The sequence below is a fragment of the Rhodnius prolixus genome, unplaced genomic scaffold (assembly GCF_049639745.1).
Source record: "Rhodnius prolixus isolate KJV_2025 unplaced genomic scaffold, Rpr scaffold_11, whole genome shotgun sequence".
In the NCBI taxonomy this organism is placed as follows: domain Eukaryota; kingdom Metazoa; phylum Arthropoda; class Insecta; order Hemiptera; family Reduviidae; genus Rhodnius; species Rhodnius prolixus.
Window position 1 is genome coordinate 223,713 of NW_027411625.1, and position 12,716 is coordinate 236,428.

A 12,716-nucleotide genomic window follows, 5' to 3' on the forward strand; every position below is an offset into this window, starting at 1 on the left:
TCTGAGAAATAAGTATGTCGAATAAATAAAATGATAATGTGATCAGGAGGTAAAGAAGTAGGAGTTATTGCTCTATTATACTTTCTCTTACTACTTGTAAGCGTAAGTAGTTTTCTTGAGTCCCAAAACGTAGTTTTAAGAATTGATTTTTCGATGTTTGCAATTTTATCATAAACGGCTCTTCATTTTCTTAAATTTTAAGCAGATCCTATTATTATTTTTTCCCCTTAATCTGAATTTGATTTTCCAATCGAAAACTGCGTAATAGATTGTAATACATGCTTACATAATTGAAACAACACTGTTAAGAGTGTTCTACGTATAATTGGCCTTCCCGTCAAAACCTTGGATGTGGTTGCATTGGATGTATTGGGACCTTTATTGAATATGGCAATCTCTGATGCGACAAGATAAAAGGAGGCCCTAATGAAAGTTGAAACGGAAAATAAAAATTAATTATAGTATGATGAATAAACTTATTAAGAGCCAGCTAATAGAAAATTTGAGGATTTTAAGGCGGAAGTAAAAAAGTGAAGTGCCATTGAGAAATAAGGAAAAATCAAATCAAGTTTTCAAAAGATTTTGACAGGTACTGCAACATCAGACAAGAAACTGGTTTTTCAAAAGTGAAGACAATGTTTTTAAAAAAAGTAAAACTTCAATGTGGGTGAATCTCTGAACATTAAGTTTATTTTAAATCAAAATGTATTTATGGAAGAGTTGAGTTAAAATAAATATGAAGAGGAACAAGTACAACTAGTGGATTCCAAAGTGGAGATCACGGGTTCGAATCCAGCTGCTGGCCTGAATCTCAAAGCTAATCTAAAATTTATTGACTTATAAACCGTCACACCCAAAAACAGTCGAAGGTTTACTAGTACTCTAAAATTGGCCGAAACTAATCAGTCATCAACCACTTAAGTTAATAAGAATATAAATTTGTTATCAATTTGCAAAACAGAAAAATTGTGAAGATTCAGAGAGGGGAGAGTTGAAGTTCTTAAGAGACGAGGATTTTAAATATAATTGATAATTATTATGTTTTAATAATAAACCATCAGGGAGGCTGGGAGGCTTTGCTAGCATTGCGCTAAGATGAGTTGTTGCAACACTGATGTATAATCTTTTAATTATTTATAAACTGAAAATGGGTATTTTTAAAATAATTTATAACACTGTTATATTTACAAGCTTTATTCTTTTTTAAGAAATTTTTAATTTAGTGATGTTAAAGAAAATCGCTATTGAACAGAGTTTATTTCCCAGATTTTGTTTTTCTTAATTACTTCTTTAATTAAATGAAAGTCAATTGATACAACAATCTTAGCGTTTAAAACTAATCAAAAACATAATTTCATGGATTTTTCAAATTAATTTTAAATTCCATAATAATATAAACAAAAATTGTTTCAAAAACAAGTGAAACTAATTTGCAACTGGTAGAATTTTAGGAATATTATTTCTTTTTTTTGTTGGCTGTTATTGTACTGGTTGGAACTGGATACGCCTGCTTAGAAATCTTGTTTATATAAAACAGACTAATCATAGAAAATAGAAAACTGAAAAAGAATAAAACAAATTTAATATGTATATCAAATTATATGATCAATAAAATAACTACAAATATATAGTGTGTTTTCTGGGATAGGCGTGTCGATAATCCCCAGTAAAGATTCTAATCGGAGGTTCGGATAGCATCTCAAACTGCTAAGAATATTCACACTAACAAAAAAATTCCCAGTTCAGAAAAATGCAGGGAATGTGCAATTGAATTTAGAACATTGTGTTTTACTGTAAATTAGTGAAATTAATAATAATAAAAAAAACTTACCATGCAGTGGTGCAAACACGATGGACCATTCCGCAAGTTGTCATGGCTAGTAAAAGGCATATGCTTACTGAAAGCAACAAGAAAAAAAACTGAATAAGTTTAAAAAATGCTTGTATTTTCTTTTACAGCTAAGAGGAAATATTGGGATCCGGATCGAATTAACAGAAAGACCAAGTTTTTAGGTCATCTGCAAACAAAAACCTTTTTGAGGAATAGGGATATCCTATTGCCATATAACTTAACATATCAAGGTTTTCTTCAACTAGTGCGAATTTAAATAGTTTTTCATTTTTTTTTTTTTTTTGCAATTATGCTGGTTTGGTTGTTATGAAATAATTCTAATTTTATTTTACCTATTCGCATTAAAAAGAAAGTAAGAAAAAATAACATGCAGTAAGAGAATTGAAGGAACACTAAATAAAGTTTGGTAAGGCTATTCCTGAGAATCTCACAAGTGATATGGCCTTTATGCGATCCAATTTAGCAGATTATATGGTAATTGCCCTTCTTTCAGAGCATATCCACAGTGCGGGGATATCCACCTAGAACACCTATGCACAGAACGAGGAGGAGAAAGTGTTCTCATTTCATACTTGATTGTGTAGCAATTGTTAAGACAGCAATATTGAGACCGGAGTTAAGTCGAAAAAAGTACTGGGTAAACTTTTTCCCCTTGTAAATACCAGAGGTTTCACGTATTAGACACGCAATGAGGGCACAATATTTGGCTGCAGAGTCGAGGAATATGGCTCACCTGATTCATAATCATTCACCCTTATACTAAACTCTGTTTCACACATAAACATACAGACCATTCGCTGATTTTTTTTTCATACTGAGCGGACACGTGTACATCCCGTAAATGCTCGAGACAACCGCAATTCTTAAGTGCAGTAAAAGAAGATATGCAAGAAAACATACTTACCTTCAGGAAATAGTTTTGATTGAAATCTGGGTCCAAACATAACAAATTCTACATTTCCAACAGCCTGTTCAAACACATTTAGGAAAATAATACATTATTTTACAATATTAGTGTATCTTACGTGTACTGGATGTGAATGAAGGTGTAGTATAAAATTAACAAAAACTTACAGTTTAAAAAGTTGAGAATAAGGGTTGATTAAACGCTATTAAGTACACAAATCAGCAAGTACCAAACATATCATTAATACTTCATTGATATCATTCGAGTAATTTTACTGCAGTAACTTTTCATTAATATTTTTGAGAATTTAATAGATGTCACAGGCCCTTATGCTGGCTACTTCATGTACGAGTACAATAGTTCTGTTAAAACTAGAACATTGCAACTTATACCAGTTATAGAGTTAACTTTGCTCTACAATTCAGTAAAGAATTCATTGAAAACTGAACAATACGAAGAGAGATATAAAGGTTTTAAGTTTGATGAATATGAAAACCTCCAAAATTTATTCTTCTACATCTTATTAACTATCTCCTTAACAAAAACTTAGTTTAAAAAGTTTAGTATGAGGGTTAATTTAACCCCATTATACCCTTAACCGTAGAGATCTTTTTAAGAATGCTTATAGTCTAGTGTCCCCATAGAATCCTCAAAAATAATTTTTTTGAGAAAACGTTTTAAATAATATAGAAAGATATTTGTATGTAAATAGCAAAATTCAATAGGATTCACTCAAATTTCAATATCAGCGTATAATAAGATTGTAGTCAGTGAAAAAAAAAAAAATCTCGATAAAGACCACATACAACTTCTTAAGTATTTCAGTACACATGAGATGCTTTCTTAGAAACCCCTGAAAATTGAAGTAGCACTGACACCAGATTTTGGGAACTTTCACAATCAAGTAAATGAATATAAAGGATACTGTTAAAAGTAACGAAAACAGCAAGGACCCTACGTATCCTCCAAAAATCGTATGATATTGCGACGAAATAAACCACCTCCTATTCATTTGCATTACACAAAACACTAGCGCCGATAGAGCAAATGCAAAAAGACACGTTTTTCTAGGGTCATTACCTGCAACAAATTACAAATTTTATAATAAGATTATTATTATTATTAACTCTTAGAACAATTCGCAAATGGCAGAATCCTGAATGGTCCTTTTGTGTTTTATGAAAACTGTGGTTAAACTAAAATTTCTTTCTAAGAACTAATATTTAAACTCCTAAAAATACTTTGCTACTGAATAGTGTATTTAAATAGGTAAATAAAACTACTATTAATACAAAGACATTAATTTAACTGATGAACACGACATTAAGCAAATGATACCTCCAAAACTTAATGTCAGTGTCAATATAAACCCGTATCGCAAGAAGTTATAAACTCACACAAATAACATCTAATACACATACAAATAAAAAATTTTAAGGGTTTCATATTAACAGAAGCTCTTGATTGTCAATTCAGTCATGAACTAAGGAAAAATTGACAAATTCTCAAGTATCTAGAAAAACATTAACCAATTTATGAAGGCTAGCTTTATGTAATACATTAATCTTACTGACCCATTGTAAATTTATTGAGATAATGCTATAATAAAGAGATCAATTCATTATTAAACTTAGCACGACAATAAGTCAACATCCCGGCATTCAAAACTTGCCACGACAACAGCTTTTACATGATTGTACTACCTATCTATCGATATCATTCGATAGTAATGTATTTAGATTTACTTTAAAGTAGTTAGGTGCAACCAAATATTTTCAAAATTGATAATAGAGAAATTAAATCGTTTATGTTCTGTTCGTTTAAGAAGGAATTGGTCACTTTTGTTGATGTGATCATTTACAGTCATTTCAAAGTTGGGGGAAAACGCAAAGGAAAAAATTGTCAAAGTAGAGTGTTTTTCAAAATTATGCATTTTCATGCAGTTTTTGACGATCTAACTACTTACAATTGTTCTACCGGACAGTTTTAATGGTAAATTTGTTTAAACTAAATTTTTTTGGGGGGTTTAAATATTATGTATACAATCTAATCTAATCTGGAATCGGGAGCTTACAACATGAACGTAGACAACAATTGAGCTCACTGATTCGCCCATTAGCAGTTAGAACGGAAGGCAGGGCGTACGAGGATTCGACCGCCAGTTCGGCTCCGAACGTCAAATATTAGGAATCGTTTACGAGCGTAAAACGCCAATTCTCCAAGAAATTGGAATGGAGAAGTTGGAATCGTCCCATGGTCACATTTCCTACAGTTTCGCAACTGCCTGCTTCCTCAAGTTGCAATGCCCTGCCTCTTCAGAAAAATCTTGGATTTTTCACATCATCCCCGCCTACTTTTCCAGTAGGAGACTTAATTGTGTTTCAGTTAATGACTAAATATTACATCAGTGTGGCATAGTCTCTATTTCTCCAGTAGGAACCAGAACACAAAGGACGATAAAACAAAAAGTAATAAATTGTCTTTAATATGTTTATCACAATACCAAATAATAAAATGGATACACCTTACATGAGTTCCCTTTGGGTAGAATAGGACTATCTCACAGGCGTTTAATGATCTCTTCAGACAAGTTGTTAGTTCCAAGACCTGTTAAAGCTTAAAAGGATGGATTTATTGTGAATATTGGTTATGCTATTGATGTAAGAAAAAGACATATTAAGTTTACTGGGTACAAGAGAAATATTGAGTGTGTAGCAGCGTATGTGGTCTAAGTGAGAGAGGGTCCCTGTGTTAGAGCTGCTAACATATTTGAATCGGCTCTAATTGAGGGATTAAGATATGACCATGATTCTGTGGTAAAGAAGCTTAATGGGATTTTTGGTGTTGATCTTTCTCAATTCCTGACTGATGTGCTAGTCAATTCTTCAAGCGGTGTTTTAGGATCATCAACGTTTTCAGATGGTACAAATAGCAACTTCATCTGGCAAACTAGCACTTCGTCTTGAGAAGACTTTGTCAGCCTACATCAGCCTTATTCGACTTCAGATTCTGTGAAAAAGTAGAATATTTTTTCTTTTAATGTAGCTAAATTAAAATCTAAAATTAAAGATCCTTTCTTTTTAAGTTTTATAAAAATAATTGATATTTTTATATTGTTAAAAACTTTTCTATCTAAAGAATGTTACTTCTTTTGGTTCTTATTTATTTGATTACAATCTTAGTTTTGTTCCTTCAATAACATTTGCTTTTCGACTATTTCTATATTTGGAAAAATATAAGGGCCAGCAGCTGGAATCGAACCCGTGATCTCCGCGTCGGAATCCAGTAATGATTTACTTATTACTATTGAAAAATCCTGTCATAAGGAGGATATTAATAAATTAATATGGGAGAGCTGGTTAAAGGGGTGGGGGACGCCACCAAAACTCAGAAATAAACAGAGATCGGTCAAACAAAATAATTTTCCATTTACAATTAGTATACATCCATACAATAAAGGGTCTAGACCGGAAACATAATTATTAAGACTTACAGTTTTGTGTTCTTTATAGTTAAAACACAGACTAACTTGGTCTTCTATAATTGAGACACCGACAGACGCTGGCATCTGACTTGGGAATGACATACAAATTTATTTCTTTTTATAATTAATTCATATGCTGACACCTGGGAAAATTGCTGGCATGGACCCTGCCTATTATGTCCTGACCACGTGGTAATATAGACGCTCGACTACAGTAGGGCCTGACGTGACTGCCACGAGACTCCACTTGACGGAGTGACAGGGAAAGCTCTCAGCTCGAGCTGGATCCCCTCTTCTTTCACACATTCTTGCCAACAGTCCGGGCGTGGACGACTCACCAGCAAGAGGGCGCGAACATCTTTAAATTTAAACTTATTCGGGGATCGAACAACTATTATTAGTTGTCAACTGAGATATTTTGCAGCGTGCATTACAGCTTCTGTCTTGCAATTTTTTTTTTTTTTTCTGCATTGCACTCACAAAGATTAGATAAAGCCAGAACGTTCATAAACACTACAGAAGGTTGGCGTGTTGTGTCAACCTCTTATTCGTATATGCAGCATTTAACACTCCAGCTTTCTACTTATTCGGCTTGAATATGAATCTGCGTAGACTTGCTGTCTTCGGAAAGAAGAGGAGCATGTCGAATATATCAAATGGTCGTATTGAATTGAAAAACTTAACTAATGCTCAGTTATCGTTTCTTTCGGAAAGTTGATTCGTCTATTGCGACTATGCGTATAGCTGTTTTTATGCTATATTAGCACTCATTCTTCTGTTTCGTGCTTGGTTCCAGTATAGGACTCACAGTCAGCAGTGATACAAATATTAGTTATTGAATTTTTTTCCATTGGATTGTTTTATCGACAGAGTTTGGGCTTTAAGAAAACGAAAATGATAGTTATTTTAATAAAATCAACACCACTCACTAAAGTTTGAGAAAAAAGTGAATATTAAAATATTTTGTGGATAATTTTATTATTTTTATTTTAACTATCAAACCTAAAATATGCAAATAAAATATTTTATCTATTGACCACGTTTATACTTCAGGATTATACTTTGAGGTTAATTACATTTATAGTTGTCAATCAGCTGTTTTTAAACTGATGACAGTCTTCTCAATAATGACTGAATGATGGCCCTAATAGTCTTATATGTCGATGCCCCCCTCCAAAATATTATTGAATGATATGAAACCCCCAAATAGTTGAACAGTTACATTCTGATTTCTTTTGTCTAAATTTCATTCTTAATAATTAAGAATGAAAAGGCAAGAATTGTATTTATTTACAGAAATGCAAATGAATTGGTAAATTTTGATTGGAATTTAAAAAAAAAAAGTTTATAGTAAAATTGGGGGAGTAAGGAGCGCGCTTGCGCTTTATTTTCCACTGATACTATTGTATCGATTCGCGCGAACATACAAGGTGGTGAGTAGGAAGAAAAGGGCTTATGGGTTTGATCGTTTCATGTGATATAGTGCACCGGGGGTCATGTATTCGCAATGTAATCTCTTAGATATTTAAAGCAAAAAGAAAAAAACTAGTGATAATTGATTTGGTTTTGTTTGAATTATTTAAAAAATTTATATAAATTTATTTAAAGAAAACTAGCACAATGTTTTCATTTGCTAGTAAAATGTTGAACACCCTAATGGGTGAGGACAACCAACAGCAACAGCCACCTGCGAATAGAACGGCTCCTACTACACAATCGCCTGCCAGAGCGACAAATCCATCGCATATCGGACCTCCTAGGATGCCAGTTTATCAACATCAGCAATCAACTCAACCAAAATTACAACAAATGGCATATCCAAGGCCGACTAGGCCACAAATGCAACCACCTTTGCAGAAAAATTTCAGAGGTAATAAATAATCATTATTTTTTCGTTTTTTTTTTTTACTATTAATTTTTACTATTTTAATTATTACAAAAAAATAATCTCACACATAATATTGAGAAAAACATATTTTGTGGATAATTTTGTTATTATTATTTTAACTATCAAACCTAAAATTATGCAAATTAAATATATCTATTGACCACGTTTATACTTCAGGATTATATTTTGAGGATGAAGGTCAGAATATAAAATCATTATTTACTGACCCAGATAATGTTTACCTTTAGTTGAAAGAATAAATTCAGGAGATTTAGCTAAAAAAAATTAATACATTTCTCAAAATGGAACATTTATTGGAAATTATTCAAAATAATCAAATTGTAATCAGATAATCAGTTACATTTATGTTTGAAGAGCAACAAACAAATAAAATCAGCTACCATCAAAGCTATTACATACCAAAACAATTTCCAAAAATTAATGTTTCAAATAATCCTGAACTAATCATTATTTTTCAAAAAACGGTTTTATTAATATTGTACTACATTGAAAAATCATTCTTTAGAGACGCTTCAGAATATGATGTGAAACTGAAATAATTTTTTAATTTCATCAGCGCTTAGATCATGTTGTCTGTTCTTTTGTTTTTGGCATATAAAATTTGAAGGGCAAAAACGTTCATACTTCTTATTTTGATATTGTCATTATCTACATTGGACCCGCCTTGGAATGAGTGGAAAAAGAGCAGAGGTTAAAAATCTTTCCTGACCTCCAAACGCTCTCGCGACTAACTGGTAGGCTGAAGGTTGGCCGGGACTCAACCAAGAAATAGAAGCTTTTCTGTTGTTGTTTTGTCCAAATGTCCAAGATTTATGCCTTGATATTCGATGGTGAATGAGTAGTTCTGGAACCATTGAAATCCGTGAAGTCAAACCAGTTATGTTCAATCTTCTTCGTACAGTTCGTAAATGTAAAGGGACAATAATAAAAAAGGTTTAAGATCATTAAATAGAACAGTAGAAGTTTTGGCGATACATTTCTGTAAAAATAATTTTAAATAGTTCAGAGTCCAAGTGAGCGAATTGACTGTACAAAGAACGCTGAAGAAAATTAGGGACCTCGGAAACTGTGAGTAAATCCGAATAATCTTACTTGAGTTTGATAGTTTGGACAGAGCAACGATGGAGAAATAAACTATAATCAGCAGAATCCCGACCTGCCTCCTTCAAAATATGCAAAAGATTTCTACCTGGGACTGACCATGTTCTGGCAGATTTCCGTCAGTTGATTATTTACGATCTCCTGTTTCAATCAACCTTCTTCAGTGAGGGCATCAACAAATAGAACTTGCGAAAGAAGCAGTTTGGAATCGTGATCTACGCGTCTTCAGCGTTTGGAAACATTTTTACACCTTCTGCTTCTTGTCTTTTTTTAAGCCTTGCGAAATCCTTAGTATCGTTCTATAGTTTCACAAAGAGCATTGTGTCGGTAACTAATGTCCTATTCCGAGAACATTAGGATACTAACTCTTTGGTGTTACACTGATTGTAACGTTCATAAAATCGCCTACACATTATTTTTCATATGTAGGAAGAGGTTGTATGCATATATTTTTTACATAATCTATAAAGGATGAATGAACTATTAACCCATTATTGACTTCTTTCCTTCCTTAAAACCTCAAATTTTTCCAGTTTTATTTTTAAATTTATATTTATTATATTTTTTTTTAACCTGGGATATTTCTGTAAAGAGTGTGTACGTATTTATTTCCATTCTGTAATAGGCTTACTGTATTTTTACTTTCTAAAAATTGTGGCACGCACTATATATTCCACTGTGGTTACTGCTGAAATCCATACAATTAGGTATCATACATTTGGAATGATTTATTGCAACATTTTCATTTCCTTTGCCCTGATTTTTATTGAAATCTTAATCCACTGTTTGCACTAGATTGCTTTTTCAATGCAAATTGATTGCGGTCTAGGTTTAATTTAATGTACTTGATTTAATATGGTTTAATGGATTGGTTCGATTTATATTGTTTTGATAAAAACAAAGTTTAATTTGGCTGAAAGAGGTTCAATCTTTCATTGAAGAAAGATTTAATTTTGTTGATATAGGTTTAAATTTGTTTGAAATAAGGTTCAATTAGGTTGAAAAACGGTTAATTTCAATTTGTTGAAAACGCTCATCAAAGCTGTTCACCTACGCTAACCCTCCTGCTCATCAATATCATACCTGGGAATCTGCCTTGAAGGCTCAAAACAGCAATGTCCTCTGCCTTAACTAATATTTCGCATAGGATTTCAGTGGGTGCTTCTATTCTCTTTTTTACCGACCTTTATCATTATTTTAAAACTAAAACTTTTTTTCATATGTAAAATTTCAAATAAATATTACAAAATAAAATTTGTTAGAAAAAACTAATTTTATTGAAATTAATTAATTTTTAATTTAATCGAAATAACGTTTAATTAAATTGAAACATATTGAATTAGGCTACAACAACATTACATTTTGTAGAAATCTGAATAATGTTAAATTAAATTTCATGGAATTTTAATTAAAAAAGTTTTAATTTTATTTAAAAAGTTCAAATTAGATGATAAAGTTTTAATGTAATTGAAAAAATTGTCAATTTGGATGAAACAAAGCTTATAAAAGGAATTAGTGAGGGGTAACACTTAGTTTCTTTTCTTCTTGAGAATTAACATTAGGTAGGGTTAGCCATAATTGTTAGAATTGAAGGAGTTGGGATCTGGAAACAGCTACCAGTGTGTCGGATTCGCCAATACTAAGTTTATTGTGTTTAGAAGAGCTATTCTCTCAAGAATGCTTGGAGGATTTGGAACTCATAGATATCTTTTGATATTCCAGACAGATCGGAAGGCTGTTTCTAGGTGTGGATCCGCACGGTCAATAGTTATTGGAGATTGGTTTAGGGAAATAAGACCATATTGCGCTCAGTTTTCGCTTCCGTCAGTCACCTCCTAGAAAAATGCATGCTGTACCTTCTTTGGCATTCCAGGATCTGAATCTGGTTGTACCTTGGTATTGGTCTCGGTCCAATTTGAAAGTACTCCGTCTGTGGAGTAGAATTAGAATATGTTGTTTGACTTGTTTCATTCAATAACTTTTACTTTTGATACAGATTCTTAGCTTGCCAAAATCTACAAGCATTCGAATTGCCGAGCAGGAAATTGAGATTAAATCGAAACTTGAACAAATCACAATATATGTATCTTTATCAAATCAAATCATAACTTGACATTCCTATGATGTAATCTAAGTCCTTTCACTTGATTCTCATTTTAGTGAATAATGTATACAATATTAATTACTGTTTCTATCCAAAAACATATACAGACTCCACGTAATAGACTTAAGAAGCAAACCGAAGGTAAATATTGTTACCACCGCTGTCAGCTTCACTGACTAACAAAGTACGTACACAATATATAACAATTCCAAATGAAAAGTATTACTGTACTGTTTCCAAAATGACTACATCTATACCAAGACTCCATTAGTATAAAGTAAAACCTTAAAACAAACTAAGTACACCCGTTGTTTTCAAGTTTCATTTTAACTTATTACATCACTCCAATATCATCTCTGAAACATTCGCCGCAAATACAAAGGCAGTTAAGCATTGTACATTAGGCAAGCTTAATGCAGCCTCTCTTCAAGGGAATGAGGAGAATAATTGTTTTTTTTCTCTTCTTTTTTAACCCAACTGACTATTTCTGTCATTTATCCTTTATTGCACTGTGCCCAGGTGTAAAATTCAATATAAACTAAGAAAAAATATCATTTTTAGAAAGTAAAATATAGGATTATAGAAACTTTACTTGAAATACCAATTCGAAGGATTTAACTAAGTCTTTTGGTCTTGTTGAAAAACTATGTTCAAGGGAATTATTAGGGAGAGTTTTTTTTTTTTTTAATTCAGTTCTAAAGTGTGTCTTATGTTTTCTATTGAAGCTGAATTTAAATAAAGTGATACCTAATTTAATTAGTGATATTTTGAAACAAAAAATACATAAAAAATAAAAAAATAGATGTGAAAGAAACAAGAAGTTTTTTTGAGATATTCATGGATCTAAGAAATAAACAACAGTTTCAGCAAATAGTAATCTGAGAAACCATGGCCATTCAGTGAATTTAAGAAGATGAGAGTTAAGTTTTATTTCATAAGCAATGTTTTCTACAGCGATCACAGCAGAAGTTATAGAATAGTTTTTGTTTCAATTTCAAGATAGGAGATAAAGAAAAGCTTAGGAAAAAGAAGATAGTTTTTTGGATGAGTAAATAAAAAAATTGACATTATTAAAATATCAAAATATATTTTTTTTTATTATTATCTTAAAACTTTGTGTCACCTTTTATTTTTAATTTTTTTACTTTGTGTAATTAAAAATTAGTTATAGAATTTTTGCTGTAAAAGTGAAATGAAATAATGGATTTGTTTCTGCCTGTTCATTGTGTTTTAATTTTATTACTTTATTTTTAGTAAATAGTGCGGACACCTTACACTAGGCAGAGTAATTGTAGTTAGAGTTGTACTTCTTTAGCTTTTATTTATAAGCCGATTTAGTTTTCTATTAAAAGTGTTTTA

General features: G+C 31.7%; 2 protein-coding genes across 7 annotated transcripts in view; one reads left to right on the forward strand and one right to left on the reverse strand.

Annotated features, from left to right (window-relative positions):
* Positions 1-1,178: 1,178 nt before the first annotated feature.
* Positions 1,179-4,491, reverse strand: LOC141459512 (protein KRTCAP2 homolog). Its single transcript, XM_074138676.1, has 5 exons — positions 4,334-4,491; positions 3,685-3,839; positions 2,757-2,820; positions 1,832-1,898; positions 1,179-1,559 (listed from the first exon to the last, which is right to left on the reverse strand). The coding sequence occupies exons 1-5, from the start codon at positions 4,335-4,337 to the stop codon at positions 1,457-1,459; spliced, it is 393 nt and encodes a 130-aa protein (XP_073994777.1). The 5' UTR covers positions 4,338-4,491; the 3' UTR covers positions 1,179-1,456.
* A 3,153-nt stretch (positions 4,492-7,644) lies between these two features.
* Positions 7,645-12,716, forward strand: part of LOC141459509 (uncharacterized) — a 62,950-nt gene continuing 57,878 nt past the window's right edge. For all 6 annotated transcript variants that reach the window (XM_074138664.1, XM_074138670.1, XM_074138666.1 and 3 more), the window contains exon 1: positions 7,645-8,113. In XM_074138664.1, coding sequence (XP_073994765.1) covers positions 7,864-8,113 — 250 coding nt within the window. In that variant the 5' untranslated portion in view covers positions 7,645-7,863. The remainder of the gene's footprint in view (positions 8,114-12,716) is intronic.